This window comes from Betta splendens, chromosome 9 (genome assembly GCF_900634795.4).
Source record: "Betta splendens chromosome 9, fBetSpl5.4, whole genome shotgun sequence".
Lineage (NCBI taxonomy): Eukaryota > Metazoa > Chordata > Actinopteri > Anabantiformes > Osphronemidae > Betta > Betta splendens.
The window spans coordinates 23982110-24004717 of record NC_040889.2 but is presented as its reverse complement, the minus strand read 5'-3'; the positions used below and the strand labels follow the sequence as shown (position 1 = coordinate 24004717).

The window sequence follows — 22608 nt, the reverse complement described above, 5'->3', positions numbered from 1 at the left end:
TGAACATTAAACTGACGAAGACAACTACCACTCATAAATCAGGTAATGAGAAAACAAGTTTACTGTTCAACTGCTCGTACAAGTAGCAGATTGGTCATTTCAGTTATTCCATTCAGTGTGTGTGTGCGTGTATGTGTCTCAGAGTGCTGACAGGGCACCAAGCGAACACAGCACACTGTCTGAATTCAAGAAGATGAATGTTAAACTTCAACATGGAACTCTGAGTTAGTGGTTTATTATGATTTTGGGGCAGAGGTGATTTAAAATAGAAGGTGCCACTCTGTGTAATGATCAATTTTAGTCTTTTATGTTAAGAAGCTGACCTGACAAGAAGCACTTAACCAGCCAAAGCCACCATAATCAGCTGCAGCAGCAGACCGAGAATGGGCAAGCAAGGATTTCATGCTCGTCCACGTTGGGATCGCAGAAAACTACGCTTTTCAAAGTCCTGATGATTGGTTTTGACTAACACCAGTGAGGAGGAGAAGAAACATCTGAAGATGTGGACTGGCTGCCTCCCTGTGCACCTGTTACACCTGGGTGTATGTAAAAGCATGACATGCAGTGACGGAGGCAAATTAATATTTATCAGCATCTCACTTTCAACTGAAATTTAATGCGTCTCACTTATAACCTATAGATTTAACATTTAAAATATAGAAAGAATTTAAAAACTAGTTTTAATAACCACATTTTCAGTTCTCAAAGTCTTAATTACATTATGTATTCATCAAGTGAAAGTATGGCCTTTATATTATGCACAAAAGCAGAGGTTAGGAGGAAACTGATTCACACACCGGTTACATTTACCGATCAGTACTACTGAGTGCTGATCATCTGCATCTGGCAGACAGGAGCTGTTTGTTGATGCAGTGAGATGTTGGCCCAGATGGTGCTGCCTCTCAGCACCATGATCTACTGTAATTCAAGTAACAGTGATCAACGTTTGTGCTTTAACACACATTCTAAAGAAGTGAATACAGAAATTCAGTGCAATGCCTTTTATCACTAATGAACTTGAAGGTTAAGACATTAAAGGCGATCAATCACTTTGCATGCGTCAATGAATTCTGGGAAATCATAATTTGCATGAAATATAAAGTGCCTGTGGTTTTATGTAAAACTTAGAGTTAACACCTGTCTCATTTGGGAACACTGAAGAGTATTACAGCCACTTTCACACCACATGCAGTGGAATCCTGGACGTGTGCAGACTTTAAGCGCATTCGAAACAGGTCTGTTTGAGTGCTGCATGTACCTCGATGCAACATCAGAGCCAGGACTCTGTTGTGCATATGCACTCGGGCTTACTAAGACTACACATTCTGTATGTAAGAACCACATTTGTCTCTTTTTGTGCAGCATGTGAGACCAGTATTAGCCTACACAGAAACTGCACGGTTGACTGCACCTTTCCTCTAACCCACATAAAGTAGGAACCCTTACATCAGCCGTGTTGACAGGTTGGATGGTATACACTTCCCCAGATAAGTGAATGATAAATGTTTCTCACCTATTGTCCGATGGTAGGAGGGAAAGCAGAGCCAGAGCAGACAGTTTCCTTCTCTCAGGCTGAGTGATGTTGTCCATGCGGTCGACCCACATCTCTATCACACTGCCCAACAAGTGGTCCATCTGATGAAGAGCGAGGAGGATGATGAGTGAGAATTGGAGAATGAGAGAGCAGAGGCAGGGAAAAGGCAAACAGCAGAGAAGCAATAAAGCAAAGGAATAAGTGAAGGAAGAGTGACAGCCCTTGACAGCTCAAGTTACTAGATACTGGTTCACTTTAATGCCTAAAAACATTGCTCTACTATAGTAATACAAGTCTGCAAGTCTGACCTTCCCTGCTTGTTCTGCCTCGCTTACATCCCTCCCTCATCAAAACAAAAGAGCAGAAAAAAGAAAAATAGAAACACCGCTAGGCCTTTCGTTAACTGAATTTTGATTAGGGCAGCAATGTCAAAACAAGGCAAAGTTAACCAAAGAGCAGACAAATAAATAACCTGACACAATGTCAGGGTCTCATAATCAAGAGAGAAAACTTTAAGGCTTAGAAACATTACCATTAGCAATTCCTTGGCTCATTACTTTCAGCCTTGTTCAGAATGATCCCTTTTATCAGGCACTTTACAGTTATGTCTTCCTAAGACATTCACCGAGACTATGCTGAGCAGACACAAATGAAGGGCGGACACGGAGCCATACCTCCTGACCGCACTCAGAGGCCATTTGGGTGAGCAAAGAGGAGAAGAAGCTGGAGTTCTGGAGCAGGACGCGGCCCATAATTCCTAGGTAGGTGGACATCACCACAGGATATCGCTGTTCACCACACACACACGCACACACACAGTGAATACACAGTGACACAAGTAGATTAACCCACGCACAGCTGATTTTACATAACGTACAGGTCATTAACCATGATAAGGGGGGGGAGAAGACAGGTCCACTGACACAGCAGAATCCTGGAAACTAAGCACATGACCTTTAACTGTGCTAATCAATAAATTCACACTATATAGCTTCTATAGGAAATAACTTTGTGACAGAAAAGGACATGTGGAAGCACAGTGAAACTTTCTCATTTTAAGGACGCATTTTAAAATTTAATAAGGTTAAATATTTAAACATTCAGCAGACAATGGTGGGAAATAAGAACAATGCATCATGGGTAATACACATTTCTGGCTTGTCCTTTAATGTTAATATACGCAGCCCTATCCGATATGTGAAGGAAGGACTCACCTCGCCATCCACGGTGCCTCTGAAGACAGCTGGCAGCAGAGGCTGGAACATGTGGGCTCCCAGTATGGGGCTAACTTTTAAAGCTATCTCCACCACCTGCACAGACAGAGAGAATGAGAATGAGGGACACAAATCAAGCCACAGCAGCAAGGACCTCGGGAGGAATTAGAAGGGGAACAGACAAAAAGCAAAGATTAAGTGGCAGAGGTTGTGCAGAAGTCACCTCGGTGAATGTTTGGGCATATGCTACTGTAGGTGGTCACACATTTAGCTGTCACTTTATAAGTTAAAACCAGCTGGAGGTGAAGCAATCTAATGTAACAGCCCTGCAATGAATCACACAAAATATAATAAGTTAATTGTAAATATGCGACTAAATTCACAAAATATAAAATTCTCTAATAAAACATATATACAGTATAGACATCAAGCCAATAAAACTTGCCATAATAAAAACAGCTGTCCATAATAAAGCCAGGCAAATATTATTTCAGGTTAATAACACTGTAAGATTACAAATGACATTTCCCCAAATGAAAGCTTCGGATGAGAATCTTTAATTTAAAGGTCAGCAGCCCATATGTGTCTCTGTAAGTTTAAATGCATATGAACTATTCAAAGGAAGTCACATTGATTTGCTTGATATTTTTGATCCGTCTGCCAACATGTGGAGAGCTGATTTGAGTTCAGGTGGTGTAGGTAGGTAGGTTTATTATATGCAGGCTTTCGGTTCCTCAAAACAAAGGATTAGTATGAGCCAGATGTGCTGTAATGCCTCTGAGCTTTCTAAGCTAAAGCGCGAAGGTCTCATGGATGTTCTGTGTACACATGCGCCCCACATTGGGCAAATATCACACATTATTTTAATGTTCCAATATAAATATAGCCAGACGGATATGAAGAGTCAGCTGCCCGAGGTATGATCTGTAATAAATAGCTGCAGCAACTCAAATAATTTGCCCAGTTGGTGAGAATATCACGGCCCGTCAGTTCACAGGAGGTGCATTCATGTGTCTGCAGATGCAGCATTTGAGACGCTTCATGTTCACCTGTGCTTGTCCAGGCTAAATAAAAAAAAGGATTAAAGAATGCAGAAAAATGGGAAAGAATGCTGTGTGTGAGGTAAGAAGTGACGCACCTTGAGGACCTGAACCTGTCCCTCATTCGTGATGTCTTTCAGTAGATCACAAAAAGATCGACACAGCGACTCTGCATAGTTCTGGAAACACAGTGATTAGACGTTGAAGTTACTGTGTGCATAATACATGTGAATTAATGTCTATTGCTTCAAGTGTTTCGGGCGTCTCACCTGCAGAAATTCTGTGGCAGACAGGTACAGGTAGGCGTTGACGATTTGAAAGCAGGTGCGCAGGTTCTCTGAGCTCAGCTCTGAAACAGAGAATGAAATGTTGATAGATTTTATTAAACTGGACAGAAATATTTAAGTAACACTTACAGCAAGAAGAAAGTTTAACTGTACTAATCATTTTGATTCATTTAATATTAATACATCCATTATTTTACTATAATAAAAATAATTCACACTGAGATGAGTCACGCTGGGATATGACGATCATGTTACATTCCTATTTCTTCATGCAAGATCCTCCAGTTCTGCTTTACATTCAAGAGAAAAATGAAACTAAATTGACTTACCATAGTAAAAAAAAAAAAGAGGAAAACTGCTGGAACACTGGGTTTAACATATTCATGATGCAACAAATTAACACTGCAGCGATAGCTTTACATGCATACAAGAAAGTTCAAGTGGCTGCTTATCTGCCAGCAGTAATGAGAGAGAGGATCTATTCAAAAGAACAGTATATAAATATTTAAACAAGCTGGTGCCTCTGAAACATTATTATCACCAAATTATATATTTTCTACTTTGTGTCTGATGTTTGCTTGACCTTTGCAGTTTGAGTTCGTATTATGGCACCATGGAGTTTTACAGATCAGTGATGGACAAAGACTCGGTTCATCAGCTATTTGTTCTCATTAGTGCCATGAAAAGTTCTACAAATGCGTTTAAATTTACACTTAACAGCAGAAGCAAGGGGGTAACCTCACATGGTTCTTTTGAATGCCAATTTTTACACATTTGCATAATTTATAACTAATACCCCAGCGCACTAGAGGTGTGGCCTCCAGCCAATCAAACGTCCACAATGAATAATGCCAATTCTCTGGCAAGTTGCAAGTTTAACTTAAGATAAGATAATACGCATGTATTAAGACGCATGGCAGTGATCTGCCTGAGGAGGTCAGGACCCTCTAATTCACTGCCTCACCAGCTATAGGGAGCTATGATTGTATCAGCAACAAGGAAGCTACTGTTGAGAAGAACAGTCACTGATTTTAAAAACTAAATCAGCATTTAAGACGCGTGCAAAGTCAAGAATAAAGAGAGTGATCATCAGACTCAGGCTACGACTGAAGTGTGCTCACACTATTTTCATCTAGTGCAATACACCACAGAATGTTTCATGTTGGAAGTAGAGCACTGTGATGAAACACAGGTGAAAGATAAAAGCTCCTCAATAACCAATTCATTCCTGTGGTCAAGACAGAGCAGTTATTTTTCTGAGGCGAAGGCAACCGATTGCGTAAATAAAAAACAGTATGGCTGTAATAGTATATCTGACGCAGTGGTGCAATTACAACAAAATACTTAACTGCACAAACAAATGGAAATACAAAACCTTAAATGTGAGCCTAAAAGATGACTAAAACCACAAACAAGAAACTCAATCAAGAGGCATCCAAGAAGCGATTCAACACGAGCAGCTGTGTACTGATGTTTCATAACCAGCCCAGTGGTGGAGACAACAGGGAGGAGGTACAGTAAGGGCCTATCTGGATAGGGAGCGTAGCGGCATTTGTCTGATATCTACTGTACTTTATTACAGCAACTACAGCAGCTTTGGGCTTTGAAAATAGTAGTGAGGGGTTGATCATTACAGCAGAAGTGAGTGAAAGAAATAATCATTTTGACTTTTTGGTTTATCTTGGATGGGAATCTGTGCTACAGGCTAGTACTGCCCTAGTTTGTGTGTGTACGTGTTAAAGTGGTGCAACTGGTTTCTCACCTTGTTCGCTAATAATGTTCTCTCTCGACTGCTTCGTCTGTTTTCTCCTTCCTCAAATGCCAAAGCAGGGTTTTATCATAAATATTGTAGTATATAACGTGACATGAACTTAGTGGAGAATTAAACTGTCAAACATATGACCTTTATTCTATGGAAGAAACTTTTGATTGATGTCTATGCACAAGGATCTGCAGATTAATCTGCAGTTTAGTGGGTATAGGATTCTTTTTAATTCCCCAATCATCCGGCGTCCTACACACACAGAGCATAAAAAACGCACTAATTTGTCAGGATGACCTTAAAAGTAAGTTAATTTTTCAAGTTGAACAAGAAAAGAATTAAAAATTGCAAAGTGGTACATCGACAGGTACTGTTCGCGGTATATTAATCAGAAGGAGAATTTCACACTGCAGTGATTAAAACCCTAAATGTTTGAACAAAGCTCCATAGGTCAACACACACCAGGCACATTAAGAGTCCATAAAAGTGCACTAAAATGTATAGCCGCGATGCAAATTTTATTCTCTCAAGAAATGATTTGTGCTTTTCAGTTGACAAACATAAGCACTGAGGGGGGAAACAAGGCATTTGTGACACAAATACAAACATGGAGCTGAGAGCACCGTCGTCTGCACGGCGCCTGTGGACATATTGTCATCCACTGTATCGCATCTGACTGAGGCGCTATGATTGCACCAAAAACGACTTCATCTCCTATCTGAGAGCAGAATTATACTGGTGCGTGCGAAGGCAACGGGGGAAGTAAATACAAGCCTTTGACACATTCTCGATCCGCATCCCTCCGCGAGAGACCGACAACTACCTGTGTCATTACGTACAGTAGCAATACCCTCTGAAAGAGAGTTATGCATGAATATCAATACGAGAAGAGAGGGGGATACGAGTCTTCATATAAAATGGGAAAAATGAATTGAATTCTCACTGTGGGTTGGAGGCAGGTCAGGCAGTGCGACACACCAAGGCCTGCACTTGGTAAGGCTTTCATCATCTCTCCCTCTCACTATTGCAAATGAACCCGAGGCACCCCAAGTGTCCACATACTGTATGAATACAAACAGCCTGACAAAATAACACTGCATCTGGTTATTGCAAGTAAATTCACTTCCATTTCCACACAGCATCCCCCACACATTTTCCGCGTGACACTAATATGACAGGCACAATGGGAAGGTGGATTCAGTTGACTCAACCCAACGTCTGTGGCTCTGCTTTCCTCTGACCCAGTGTGACAGCCTGACAAATACTACCACACTATTGTTCAGGAACTGCTGTTATAAATACCCTTTATATTTTCACAGTGAATAAAAGGTTACAATACCATTAGAGTTCTCAAATCCTATTTAAATATCACTTTTTATTTTTTAAATGAATTGAATAAAATCATACTTGCTTTCCAGATGCTTTATTCTAATGCAGTAATACTGGTTTTGTTAGGAACTCAATTATGCTCCAATTTAATGAAAATTTCTTGGATGAGTTGTGTACAACGGAATAATAATAAAAGATTTTTTCCTTTGTTTTGCTTATTATCAGGCCCATATGAAAATTAGTCTAAGAGAGAAAATTATACCAAATCAAAACGATACATACAAATAGATTTTCAAAAAAAAAAAAAAAAAAAAAAAAAAAAAAAAGGAAGAACACAATTTTCCCCTCCACCACCCCCACAGTCACACACAAACGCAGACTCGTGCTATAATCAAATAGTCACAAAAACAGCTGCTGAAACACTGATTAAGCTTTAGTCAGTACATCCTTCATAGCCCTGGGCATATGCTGCACAATCCGCTTTGGTTATCAACACTAACAGGAAAACGAGCCTCACATCTGAGTGCGATAACGGCCTTTCAAGCATCTCTAACTGTTGTTGGGGACAGTGCTAAAATTTTGGCCACCTCCCAAACCAATTTTTGCTTTACAGTACGTATTTGGCAAACTACATACCAAGCAATGACAATTTGTGCAAAAATCTGTGTTGTTATGTTATTTTATTTTATTACAATGACACACAGGGTTTATTAAGATCATTAAAGCCAGCTAGCTGGAAAAAGTTGCAGTTTGAGTAAAGGCCTAAGGCCTGGAGATAAAAACAAAAAACCCAAAATAAATATAACTAATGTATGTTAATTGTTTTTTTACCATCTGGGCACAAGTCAAAGTGTCCTACAGTAGGTCTATAGCAAACTCTTTTTGCTCACTGCATTATAAAATCTTTTTATTCTCGTTTGGGAGGGGGTTCAGGGGCGTTCAGCTTGCTGCCAGGTTTTACAGTACACAAACATAAACCATAAAAACAACATGGCTGACAGGAGCCTTGGATGAGAAAATACATCTCTTTGGAGTTTGCTTAAGTCTGAAAAGTCATGGATAAGTAATCAAACTTGAGATAGGCTACAAAAAAAAATCTGCAAGAGATTCAATGAAGTGGTAAAAAAATCTATATTACAGGCAAGCCCTCACATGAGATGACAGCAGTGATGACAGAGCAGAAAACTCCCAAGCACCGTGTCCGGAAAAAAGCCCAAACACCTTACTTCAGCTTATGCATTAACAGCTCAAGGTTGAACAGAACTGCAGAGGACTGCAAATCTAAACGCTTTCATTAATAAAATACTGAATGTATCACCTAATAGTTAATGTCCCATTCTCTACTGTATATTTGGGTCCAAAGAGGAGATATACAGCTTAAACAAGGGCATTACGAGAGAGAAAATGTAACAAAAGGTGGATGTTAAGACTGATCTGAGCAGCACATTAGCTCAACCCATTTAACTGTGATCAAAACTGAATCATCATTAATTAAACTATTTCCAATCCTTTACTAGCTCCACAACCTTGAAGTAATTAGCTGGTGTCTTCCCCTGTAAGGCATTTACTGGGAAATAGTACTAGGATGAGTTTGGAACAAGTGTTAAATTTAATGAGATGAAAACAAATGGACACTTGAGCTGTATCACTTGCTCTGACTAACGGCTGTTCATACTAATCAGCGTAAGGCAAGCGCACGAGGGAATCACAGAAAGGCAAAAATACCTTTGATATTTACTATCCATCATCACTCGCCACGGCAGCGCGCGCAGCTAAACTGTGTCCTAGTTCAGAGCGTGGTGGCAGTGATACAGCGCCTACTGCTAGTCTAACCATTTAGCCAAGGCCAGTCTCATGACATTCTAATTAGGGAATTTGCTGCTCCAGTTTAGCAGTGATGGAGCGGGGCTCTTTATCAGGCAGGCCAGGCCACATACCTGGCAAGCTGTGACACCACACCACGCCAGACTCTCTCAATAGCCCACATCCCTCTGCTGCTCTCCAAGGTCTGAATGAACGGACCGCCGAATGTTCTGGTGGAACAGAACCAGACGGCGACTGGCCAAACTTTGAGGCAAGTAGATTTAAAAAAAAAAAAAAAAAAAGGAAACTTAAGGAAAGTTTTTATCAGAACGTATAAATTGATTTATCCACAGCTCATTCACATGATAATGTAACTCAATATGTAACGCTTCTGACCTTACAGATCAAAACACAACTACTGAACTATTGTATATAGAAAACCCAACAAGAAGCAGCACCAGGAGATGGAAACCTCCTTTAAACGAAGTAAACCTCCTGCAGAACCACACCCTTTTTGTCTATACTACCATCATAAGTTATGGATGTCATCTTGCAACTTAAAAACTCAGAGGTTTCCTTCAAAGATCTGCATTATCAACTACTTTAAGTCAGTGTGACTAATGGGCTTTATATGTGCTCACCTAAGCCTAAAATGTGTTTTTCACAATAGCAGGAGACACAGGTGATGAATACTAATCGCTGACAAGTCTTACAGAACGAGCTATTCCACTAATTAACGCACCAGACCAAACTGCCTGTTAAGGATGAGCCCAGTTAAACACATGCAAATGTTAGCAGGCCCAGATGCCGCAAAGGTGAAAATCTTTATTGCTGGCAAAGCATTTTATTAAATAGCGGCACAACAATACGAAAACTGAGCCATTACTGAAGTGGAAAAAAACAGCAGCGCTACATGACTCCCACACAGTTTCTCTGAAGGCATCTGGATTCATTCCAGTTCACCTGCTCCAAGAGTTGCTGAAGATGTGACTGTCCGAATGTGGAGAACTGATGTGACACAGCGGCAGAATTCTCAATAGTTAGAGTTCAGGAATCATTCCTGCCCTTAGCAACAACTATTGGTGTAGAAAGAAATTAGGAAAAAATAAAAAGCTTATGTATCCTAATTTGTTTTTAAAGGCTGTCCTGAAGTGAGTCATATTTAAGGAACAGCTACTAGCAGGACATGACAAACCTGCTGCATTTTGATACAAATACATTAGGAACCTACTTTAGACAGAGGAGAATATTTGAATACATGAAGACGACATATATGGCTGACATGACACTAGAAACGGCAGGTAAGCATGTTAGACGTGGATCAAAGAACAGCTAAGGGGAAAGCTGCTTACTGTAGCACAAAAAATAAAATGCCTGAAGAGTGGGCAAAAACACCTCCATGATGCATTTGGATGTGGTTGTTATTTTTTTTTTGCCTTAATTGCACGATGTGAGCTTGTACCTAGAGATGTGAATGAGTTTTGCTCATTCGTGCTTTAATGTGCCTGTCATAGCCAGCACTCATCTCCACTGAACCAGATACTGAGGAAAAAGAGAAATGTGACAAGTCATAAAGTAAACACCCAAAAAATTATAACACTGAGAATAAATCAGGTCACAACATGAGACTGTTTCGTTCATGTTATGCAGCGTAAGCGCACATTGGCTCAATAGGATGTCTGCACGGGGAGAGCAATATTATGCCCCTGTTGGCACGATTAACGACGAAGAATTGATATTTATTTTACAGTACGACAGCTGTAACACTTCAGGCCATTGTGCAATAATCTGCCAAAATAATTACAGTGTTTTATAACAAGTGAGTTGCAAAGTCTCCTTTGTTTCATCAGCAGAGCAAAAAACAAAAAGATTGAATTCTGCAATAAATTTCAAAAAGGAAAAAAGTAATCCAGGAAAGTCTTTCAAACCAACGTGTGCATCCGGGCTTGGTACTTACCAAGTATTAATATTATAAATTCCAATTTTCACGCTTGAGCGTACACATAAAGCCTTCATCTAAACCTCCTCTATACATCCTGCCATTATTAATTCTGTGCTGTCTGTCTCACACCCTGCATCTCACACTTCTGCCAGTCTCACCCCCTTCCCCTCCTTCAATCCATCACACACACACACACACACACACACACACACACACACACGCACACACACCAGTAATATGGCTGCTGATCACTGTGCATTATTAAACTGATGGATCCTCTTTTTTTATGTTGAGGCAAAGACGACTGCCACTAGAGGTATGTCCTAAGGTTCTGGTGCTCTGTCTGCAGTGGTTTGTGTTACCTATGTTTTTGTGTGACTTGACTGTGTGTGCGCTGCTTTGTTTTATAAAGAAAAGTTTTCTTCTGTGATTTGGTTCATTGCTTTGTTTTTCCTTTTATGTTCAGCCTTAGATGAGATGAAAAAATAAATTAGATCCTGCCTTATTTAAGTTCCTCAGAGCACACCTTCAATGCATAACCTCTCTTTTCCCATCATTTCCCCTTCTCTAATTATTCTGCCATCCCTTTTTAAATCATTTATTTTCTGCCACTACCTCCTTGTTATGGTTCACCCATCTGCCCCTTTTCTTGATCCTATTTAATTCCTTCCTCCTCCATTTCATTCATCTGTGACCGTCTTCCTGAGTCCTTTGCTCCGCTTTGTTCCATAGATTCAAGCTACAGTATAAGCGATCAAACGCTCCACTAAGCCAATCAGGCTGTACTAGTGTTCTTATTAGTCTGACTCACTCGTTATATGCAGGAGCACTAAATCAACACTGTTCATCATCGCAGTATAAGCCACACACGCACCTGTGCACACAACATCTAGTGAAGTGTCCCAGTGCTTCAGGCCTGCGATAAATCATCCAGCCAATTCCATTCAATCGGCCACCACTCACAGCTGCCTCCAGAGCCAGAGTCGAGGCCCCCGGTGCCCTGAGGCTGCCGGGAAGCCACAACTCTAATCTGTACAGGCTGCGAAACCCTAAGACGATAAAACTGAAAACGTGGCCCCTTCCACGGATTCCAGCAGGTTTCTTTCCTCATTCTCTCCATTCCATTATCTGAGCATTATATCAAATAATATTGGTTTGTCCTTCCAAATCATGCCCCCCACCACCCCCATCGCATTTTATGTCTGTGTGAAGTGTCTTCACTGTCTCTAGTCAGATGCACTCATAGTTTTCACTTCTAAATTTCCCACAAAGTCATGATTTGACCTCATACTAATCAATCTCACTTGCCGCGCACTTGATATTTCTGCAACACCCTCTTTGCGTGTCACTAATTCAATTTATATGATAATACAGAATGCCATAAATGTGCTAGAGAGAAAAAATATGATCCAAACTAATCTGTATCCAGATCACACACACAACTGTGTTTACAAGTACAAACACATGTGCACAGCCCGAGAGACCACCATGCAAAGAAATGTCCTCTCACCCAGCAAAGCTGACATGTTCTGGAAAATTCTGAGCAGCTCCGGGGTGACGGCTGGGCTGTTCTCCAAAGTCACCAACCTGCATGAAGACAGGGGAAGGAATGAGAAGAGCAGGGGGAGAAGGACGTCATAAAGATGAATTAAAGAAAGTGCAAAGAGGAAAAGCAGAACAAAAAAAGCGATAAGTTGCAAGAAAGGAGCGGAGAAGACATAGATTAGAGATGGCCAAAGAAATGCGAAGAGAAAAATAGCGTGACAAATTACAGAGACAGGAAGAAGTACAGAACAGAGAGTCACACAGGCAGAAAAACAATATAGTGAAGTGGGTGGAAAAAAGGACAAATGCAAAGGAGGCAGAGGAAAAACAATGTCAGTCGCAGAGAATAAAGAAGCAGGTTCAAGAGAGCAAATGTAATTTCTGCATTAATAATTAGTGACACAATGCTGACATGTTTCAACATCTTGAAATAGGAAACATCGAGTGATCAAAAACACCACAAACAGGCTTTTGGATTGCACCTATAACTACTGAAGATGGGAAATAAATGGCTGGGTGCATGCTCTACAAACAAAACAAACAGAGATAGGCCGATACAGAAGGGGACATGAAAAGATGAGACACGGCTGATATAAGATAAAAGCAAGTGAAAATGACATTGGCTTTGTAAACAGAGCAAACAAATATTTAGGGCACTGCTGTTTATCAGGCCGGATAAGCGACAGGACAGAGACATAAGACTGTGGCTGTGTCACATGCATACGCAGCACGCCGCACAGAGCCGCTCTCAGATAAACATTATGAGGTTTAGGCAAAGATGTGGCTGGAGATGAACAAGAAGAAACGCCTGCAAAATCTAACTTTTCCTGAGTGATCCGCCTATACAATAACAAACGCATCGTCTTTTACCAGACTCCTGAAATACCCTTAAAGTGGAGTGTGCCCAAAACAACATTAAGGGGAAGATTCTAAGCCACATAAATCATCTTCACGGCCGATCCTCATGAGTGAATCGAGCATCAGATGAAAGGGAACGAGAGAGAGATGAAGACAGCTACAGTCGTAGGGCGTATGAGTAGGTGTGTATGCGAGCGTGCTATGAAGTGCGAGGGCGGAAATGAGATTACTAAGTGCTTCATAAATGTCTCCCTCAGGGAGTTATTTTCTGTAACTCAAATATTAGTACACCGTGCATGTGTCCATACCAAAGCTCCAGTCCATCCTCCAGCAAATATACATGCGGCGGCTGGGAGACGTCAGTGCTCAGCTGGATGACAGGGAGAAGGAAAGGGTACAGGTTCTTACTCTCTGCCCCCAGGCCCTGGGATGACAAACAGATAAAGTCAAGCTAAGACTGGGAATCCAGGACAACATGAAAATGCAACCGCTCGTCTCAATTCCTCCGCTTCAGACGCATTAGGAATGTCAATAAACAGTTAAATTAAAAGAAAATAATGAGAACCAGCAAGGCAAAGGCCAAGAATGTACAGCTTGCTGAATGTCAAAGTCACATGACAAAACATTTGAGTGTCAGTATTCAAGCATCACAAGGCAAGAAAAATGAGAACTAGTCATATACATACATAATCTTGAATAACAACTAATTTGATCCTCTGGTAAGTCATTTCCTTATTATTCCATTTATTTGGTAGCATTACAGGTTTCACACTGCCGGTCCTTTTGTTTGTTAGACACATCCAACACATTTAGTCGTATCTAATTCATTCGATCTCCAATGAAGCCTACTCCTTGTACTCACTTTGCACTACAATAAACCATTCTCAGCTTTTAATCTGTATAAAACAGTGCCTCTTAATGCTGACATAATGTTTATATCAGATTTTATTGTGGAAAGACCTGGATGAAACAGCAAAGCTGAGTTTTCATGATAATAACTTTACACAAAGCAAAGGGTAACCTACCCTTGAGCAAATCTGACAACGCTGGCAAAAGTACACAATTCAAACGCACACGTTTTTATTCGCAAATATTCTTTACATATGCACATAAACACAAGCACTGGAAGTTACAAACTGAAGCACCCACCACCATTTTCAGTCTCGCTTATGAATTATGCCCTCTGAAATACTCTTTCCCCTTGAAACATCACTTCCATCGTCTTCACATATACCCTCAAAACTCTTGTCTGTCGATGAAAACTTAACCACTGTCTGACACCATGCCCTTTCAAAGCCTCCCATCGCTTCAAGTTGGACTCAGCCACTTTGAATATTGACAGAAAACACTGGCAAGAGAACGTGGGAGAGGGTAATGAGGAGAAAGTGGACATGGTGAGGGTGCACCACTAGTAAGGAAAGTAATCGGTACGACGGCACAGAGGAATCAGTGCTGTTTTTGGAATTGCCAGCATTGTTTTACTGATGGCATGATTTAATTTGATCTAAATATGCTCTCGCTTGTCTGTGTGGGAATTAAAGAGAGTCAAGCTCTTTTCCCCATTTGGCAGGTCCCTTCCCACCCATCTCAGAAAACAAGTAACTAGTCTTTTGCAGGCAAAGTTCCATGTTTGAAACAAGCGAGCCAATGCGTCAACTCTAATTGTGTGATTGTAATATGCTAGTTCCACCAGTCAAATAGTCAGAAGACACTCATTCCCACTATCCAGTTTCTTTGAAAAGTTGCAATGCATAATTGCGAATTCAATGTTCACGGATTTGTATTAAATGTTAAAGTACAGCGGTATTAAGTCCTGCTTTGTTTTCTACCCACCAACTTTCTTCTAACTTGTTAGGAGTGGGAAACATTTAAATTGAACCATGTTGCAAATTGCAAATATGTCCACATGTTAGACAGAATAGTAGAACTAAAAAGATTTAAAAAGTAAACCTCATGAAAATCAAACGCGTTTTACTTTTAATGTCAGCACTACACTGCATAAATTAAACTCTACATCAGTATGCAGCGGCACACTTTGCTAATCCAAGCCCCTTCAGCTGTACACCCTCAGTGCCTCATACAGTTTGCCAGATGTGTACTTGTGCTGCTCTCTCAAAGGGAGTGTGCGTCTATCACTCAGTGTTTCATCTCCCACTGTGAAGTAATGCAGCAGCAGTCACACAGGGGTTCAAATATATCTCCAGGCTGAGAAAGGCTGCTTTAGTTCCAAGGGGAAAGTAGCTGTCTAGTGCTATTTCCTTCTTAATCCCAGTTAGTGATCACCCTCATTAATACTGACTGAGGAACATTAAACAACTTCCATTCACACTGCTGCAAAGTTTGCCTTATCCACATAAGCAGGTAGAAGCAAGGTTAAGAAAAGAGCTAAATCTGACACATAAGGTGTTTTTGGAAAACGCTAACCTACAGTAGGCGTCTCTGGCAGACATCCTGGAACCGGGCCTCAGCAACATGTGGCCAGACACATAAAACCACACTTATTGCCAGAGCCACGCACCAGTACCACCTGCCAGACTGCAGAACCATGATAGCCAATTAACACAAAAACGCTAAATGAAAGGTGATTCTAACCAATGCAACTACTGAGTTAAAATCACAGTATTACTCCTGGCAGCAGATTTTAAAAACTGTTCAGTTTAAATGATTTCTTTTTTCTTTGTGATCCTCTGGGAGAGGCAGACAAATGTGTGCTGTGGATCAAAGCAATCAAACTGGTGAGCGTCCAGGAAAAAAATCAGTCAGAAAGACAACAATGATCTGGAAAAAGAACCAACTTAACATTGTTGACACTGTGGAAAAAAAGAAGCTGCGTTACACAGTTGATCATATGATGACATACGCCTACTAGTGACTACACGCTTGTTTCCTTTATTATATTGTGTTTAAACCACTCACGCGGAAATGTAACAGCTGCTCAACCAAGGAGACGCTGCTGTAATGCTCAGTGCCTGCAGGTTGTAGCACATACCTGCACCAGGTGGATGAGCGTCGTGAGGATGGCACATCGAAGCATGTTGTGTTCTTCAGACTGCTTCCAGAGCAGGGGTAGGTACTGAACCAGGCAGCCTACGTACGGCCGGATCTGAAGCGGGGGAGAGTAAATAGCAAGGCAAATAAGAAGACGCACGGCACAAATTACCTGCAGACAACGAAGACTATGTTTAATTCATGCTAAATATCTGAGAATCTAATGTGAACAATGCAGAAGCCTCCTGCTTTAATCAGGGGTGAAGAAATAGAAAATGCAAATTTCTGATTTATTGTTGCCTAAGAAAATTGTATGTTTTTACATGAGATAATGATTAATTTGGCTTTTAAGTCGCGCAGAAGTGAATAGAAACCAGTCTTTAACTATGCAAATGGAGGTTTAATATGCTTGTCTTCCTTTCCTTTTGCTTCCATCTGCCTAAATCTGAGAGTCTGGCACAGTTCCCTTTTTTCTGAAACAACTGGACAGCTACATTAAGGTACAGAATAGATTTTTTTCCATTCTAGTATGACAGTGACAATCAGAACTCAGCTGAAATGATTGCTTGGCGTGTCAACGGTCTGTCAAAGACCATGAGCAAGCCAATTTGGCTGACACATGGCACAAGTCTTTGTAGATCTGCAGCAGATCCTGCAGCAACAATCAGACCTGGAGGCAACATAATGATGTTTATTCTTTCAATCCCCAATTCTAAAGTGCAACCATCGTGTGACAAACAACGACAAGCAGCTGAGTTTGAGTTTAGGTTTTACAAATCATTTTTCCCCCATTTGGACAATCAATGATATAAAAACTGTGCGTAGTCATATAAAAATCCTCTTGTTCTATTTAATAAATTTTGACTCCTATGCTCCAAACAACAGTGGGCACAGCACAAACCTGTCACACAATAATATGGGTCTGTTATTATAACCCAGATTCTACAGATAGATCAAGCCCTTTTGTTTCCAACACTAGGAACATAAGGATGTTCAGACACCAAGTGGCTGCCACCGCTTCTGTGTCAAATTGGAAAATATGACTGCACACGGGGTAATTCAGGTGAAGCAGCCAGACACCTCTAAAGGATCAGAGTATGTCACTGAATTACAAACTTCAAAAAGTTTTCTACCAAATTCTTGTGCTGACTCGTGCTCCCCTACATCTGCCGTATTCCCTGTAGCTGCTGTGTGGCTCTCAAACTAGGACTTTTTTTATGAGACCTTTATAAAGGCAAGAGCAGAGGGAACAGTAGAAAAGAAACGTGACACACAGTCATGAGAACATGATTAAAGCTAAAAGTAGAGAGGAGTCACAGACCAGACGAGGGTGACATGTAGCGCAGCGAGGAAAAAGGAGAGGGTACCGCTCAAATCTTTCACTGCTCTTTTTAGGTTAATCTCAACTCATTGTCTCATTGCCTGATATTCTTAGATGCTGCCGCTTTGTGTGGATTCAAAATCTCTTGTGAGGAGGGTTGGAATATTAATAGGACATACGCTGACACTAGAATTTTAGCCAGGGCCAGTGACTGGGGAAGTCTTAACCAGGCTGACAGCTCACAAGGATGAAAGCTTCTTCTGTGACAGATTTAAGTCGAAGGATCATTTAAGGGAAGGTGCTTAAAATGGATCTGAGGAGAGCCTTTGGGGGGTCAAGGGGGAGGTCAGCTTTTTAAGGGTTGGCAGTTAAGTGGATTAGAACATCTTATTGGATCCTGTGGAAAAAAAAAGTGAAAAAAAAAATGAAATTCACATGGCCACAGTAGTGCAGTGACTGGGGGGGGACTGCATCATCATGGTAAATGGGAGCAGGCATCACATAAGGACTCCCTGAAGCCTTATGATCTGCAAAGAGTCAAGAATGGGAGGCTTCATATGACAGCAGTCGGGGGATGTGAAAAATCATTAATGTCAGGCCATAGCTAAAGACAGATGGTTGTTTTACCTTGGTGCTCTGAGGCTAGTAAAACACGGCAGCTGTTTGGTGCCTGTGTTATAATGTTTTTTAACAGCTTCACGTGTCTCCTGCAGTGTCAATGACAACAATTTGTGCAATGCTCAGTAGCCTTTTCCCAGATGGCAATCTGCTTCAAAGATGCTTTACAGCTCAGTTATACTTTATACCGTGAAACGTATCAGTAAAAGATGTCAGCTAAAATTTTAGAACTCACCTGGATGTTGACTCTCTCGATCACACAGGAGATGACATGGAGCACCTGCATTTTAGTGTCACACTCTGTCACCTGCTGCAACAGCTGGAAGAGGAGTCCGAAGATAGACTCGAGGTACTAGACAGGAACAGCACAGCGTAAACATTAGGAAAACGGCAGCTCACAACCTAAACTGGCGACTACCAATAAACCATCACACGCAAGACTGGCAGACTCACAGGGAGGAACTGTTCTGTCCGGAACTCAAAGTCATCAACAGGTGGCCATTGGTTAAGGATGTAAGCAAAAATTCTGCTTTGGCATAAAAAAATGACTCGATGCAATTACAGCAAATAAACATGAGCAGTAATTGATATACAAAGAGGAGGATATTGAGTTTCAAGGTTGTAGCCGTCTCAATGCGTACCTGTAAGGAGAAATAAAAGGTAAAGTTATTTAGGATAAATAAAGCAAAGGACAAAGATGAATGGAACTTTTACCCTTCCATCTCTGAGCTTTGAATTATTACTGGCAGATAGAAACACAGTGGAGTTTGTGATGTCCAGAAAAGACCGATAAACAACAGAAGACTCTCACAGCTGCCGAGCAGCCTCACAACCAAACACAAAAACCATAATTACATTTTCCTTTAATGACAGCCTCACAAAGACCACAACAACCAGGGCTCATTATAACAAAAGCTTTTCATATCTAAATACTCCATGTGAATGTGTCCCTGCTGGCTAAATACAGGCTGTTGTTCGTTATTAAAGGAAGTGGCCCCTCTGCTTTTATAGACTCTAGCAGTGTAATCTGACAGTGTCACAACCAACGTCCATTGGCGAGAAAGTGATCAGATGGAGGGGAGGAGATTAAATAAAGAAAGCCAGTGAGGAAGAAGCTGAGAACTCAATTACAGTCTGTCTCTATTTAATTGTTTCACATAGTAATTAATGAAATAATTAAGGAAATTTGCCACTATGCATTATCAACACGACATGCCTCATAAAAGGTTTGTAATGTTGATTTAGTTCAAGGTTGAATCCTTGAAATATGACAAAGATACTTGTAGCTGAAGTGACTGCTTTAAATAAACAGGAAGCTCTTTAACACCTTTTACAAAACAACTTGTCATTAATGCTAATCTGCTGCAGCTGCAAATTTCAACGGATTTATACATTTCTATCCAACTTTGAGCGTGTGTACTGTTTGCAAACGAACAAAAAAGGAATCTTTAGACAGCTGTCAGAAAGACAAGAAAACCAATTGCAGGTTGTTAAAACTGTCAGGATGGGTTGGCTGACCACCACCCACAAAGGTTTCAAACCCTCAGTGCATAAAAAAAGCATAAGGACAACTGAAACTATACATTCTCCCAACTTTGAATTTCAGACAGCTACATTTAGATACCTGCAAATCCTCCAAGCGTCCTGTGTCATATGTCAGATCATAAAATGACTGAATAATGTTTTAGTAATGCTGCATACATTAAAAAGTAACAAAAGGATGTGTTGATGAACGAGACCCATCAACTGCCATCAGCACTCGCCTTGTTGGCAATTCAAATACTGATGAGAAAAACTGCATTTCAATTCCGGCACTAAGTGTAGAAGATAATAGGCTGCTTGATGAAATACTCAGATGGGTCTCAAACACACACACGCAGCTCAAAATTATGCAGTCAAAGCACATTATTATTCAGTCTCAATCGGTTTTTGACAGATACTAAAAAACAACAGGTTCAAACTGAATTTAAATGTGAATGAAAGTTCAACCTGGGGAAATTACCCTAAATCTACTCACTCAAATCAAAACAAAAAAAAAGCCTCATCTTGCTTCTAGTACTCAACAACAGATAGCAAAGAAGAAAAAAAACACACAGGAAGTGACATCCAGACTAACTGTTTCCATGTGAGCCAGCATAAACCACAAATGAATCAACCAGAGCTGTGTTTGCATGACTAAGGAATACAGTAAGGGACTCAATCCACTGTAATGTCCTGTTTGCCGATATCTCCTTGCTGTCAGGTTCTAATCTCCAATTTCAGTAATAATTTGTGTTTTTAAACCGATGTCAGCCAGGATAGTGCATCCACTGAGCACTAACCAAAGCGTGATAGAGTAGGATTACATTCATGAGCTAAAAATCCATGCTTAATATTCCTCAAAGCTGCCCTGCCTTCAAGAAACCTGAAGCAGAAATGAGTCTAACTGTTGACTAAATATTTCACAGCCTGATGATGCCAAAGGACGTGTTAGGAGCTAATTCTAGAAAACATTAATACGTGCACTATAAACAGAAAGAGTCCAACTTGTCACCTAAGCAGTTTTAAGTCTTCTTAATCTGTGTATAAACAGCTGTTGGTGGCTCACAATGACAATCTGCTGAACCATATGAATACATCTCGTGTCAATTACCCTAAAAATGCAGGTTACATATGACTTACTCAGAATGATTCTCCTTTTGAGTGACTTTTCTGAAGAGTAACCATAACATATGAAAACACTGAAAACCAAGTGGACTGATGGACAGAGTGGAGTGTTCTCCATCAGACCATTTAAAAGGTTAAAATCAATAACTCATTCTTATTTAGCATGTAATTGGTTAAGACTATATTGATCAGAAAGTACAACATGGATGGTGAACTGGTCAGTAATATAAGAGAAGCTTTCATGAAGTGAGGCAGTTGCTGCATAAACCTTTGAATTAAACCTACTATTCAGCATAACTTATTACTTTATCCAGCAAAATGCAGCAACTGCCAAAATGTTATACGATGCCATTTAATTTAACTGCAGCTGTATATTATTTTATAACCTTGGCGTCACCTATGGCAATCAAAATGGATGAGGCATCCTACAAGACACATCTGGGGATGGACAATTAATACTGTAACACGGAAGAGATTATGGCTTCTCCATCACAATAATGTTATCAATTTATTTTCAGTTGTGCGCTGCATTATCTTAATTACATTATCCACACATTATGTGTACTGCTCCAAAGAGTGCAAACACACATGGAAACATTCCTCCACACAGAGATGGACTCTGATGCAAAAGAGGCAATTAGATGCACATTAACAAAATGGGTATTCATAGAGGTGGATAGGTAGTGATAAGATTTAATTAGCCTATTCCATAAATAAATGATGAAACAAACGAATTTTCCATAATTTTACAAGTAGCACATAATTTACATGGCTAAACGCAGTCTGACTTTGACTGCATCACAGTAGCTCTAACAGCTAATATACAACGCAAGACATGGTTTCATTGAAAATAATAGAAACTCTGGTAAAACATTCACACAAGCTCTAAAAGACTGTGTTAAAAAAAATCAGATGACAAAATTTTAAGAACGTCATAGCTGTGCTTTGTATGCTGTATTTAGGTCTGATCTGCTTGTGCAACTCACCTTCTAGTAAATATGACTGGCGTGCCAGAATGAAATGGTCTTTTCGGTAAATGAACAAAGATATTGTCAGCAGGTGTCTTACCACCAAGTCGGGATCCTGCATGAGGCTCAGGATGACCTCGTAGAGTAAAGGTCTAAGATCAGATTTGAACTTGACAGAGATCCACTGTCCTATTAGCCAGATGACCCGTCTGCGAATCAACTTGTACCTGCAGAGAAGAAGAGAGAATGAAGGTCTGGCTGCAGAAAAATACTTAAGCTTTACAGTCATAATTTAGTAAGCACCATAATTTTATGTGTATAATATAGCGGCAGTAGTAATGGATCAATAAAAATGTGGGCCCGCTATTGAAATAATCAAATTAGTAGTGTCACTGCTGGTTCCTCATCCTAAAACGTATTAGTGATTTATGTATAGTGGACAAACTGCAATGTAATTTGCTCTGATAGTGTAATCTATATCACAGGTTTCTCCAATACTCATTACACACATTCCACTAAAATAAAAAAAACCTACGAACTAAGTAGTGTCCCAAAAGCCTGCAATGCATCTTGGGAACTGATGTGTTTTTTTTTAACAGTTGTAGTGGAGGTGTCCCTTGACATCTGCCCTTGTGGTGTCCAGCAAGGGTGTTGGAATGGAGGAATGGAGGACAAGAGTAATGTGAGGATAAGGAACAGGAGCGTGACACTCTCCTTGGCTTCTTGTCAAATAACCACAGGAAGCTAGGTCGC

The 22608-nt window shown here is 40.5% G+C and overlaps 1 protein-coding gene across 2 annotated transcripts in view; it reads right to left on the bottom strand.

Annotated features, from left to right (window-relative positions):
* Positions 1-22608, bottom strand: part of ipo11 (importin 11) — a 71230-nt gene that overhangs the window by 19869 nt on the left and 28753 nt on the right. For both annotated transcript variants that reach the window (XM_029161081.3, XM_029161082.3), the window contains 12 exons: positions 21956-22082; positions 18849-18882; positions 18695-18735; positions 18477-18593; positions 16304-16417; positions 13623-13738; positions 12422-12498; positions 4058-4137; positions 3887-3967; positions 2749-2844; positions 2209-2322; positions 1514-1635 (listed from right to left, as the gene is read on the bottom strand). In XM_029161081.3, the coding sequence (XP_029016914.1) occupies positions 1514-1635; positions 2209-2322; positions 2749-2844; positions 3887-3967; positions 4058-4137; positions 12422-12498; positions 13623-13738; positions 16304-16417; positions 18477-18593; positions 18695-18735; positions 18849-18882; positions 21956-22082 (1119 nt within the window). The remainder of the gene's footprint in view (positions 1-1513; positions 1636-2208; positions 2323-2748; positions 2845-3886; positions 3968-4057; positions 4138-12421; positions 12499-13622; positions 13739-16303; positions 16418-18476; positions 18594-18694; positions 18736-18848; positions 18883-21955; positions 22083-22608) is intronic.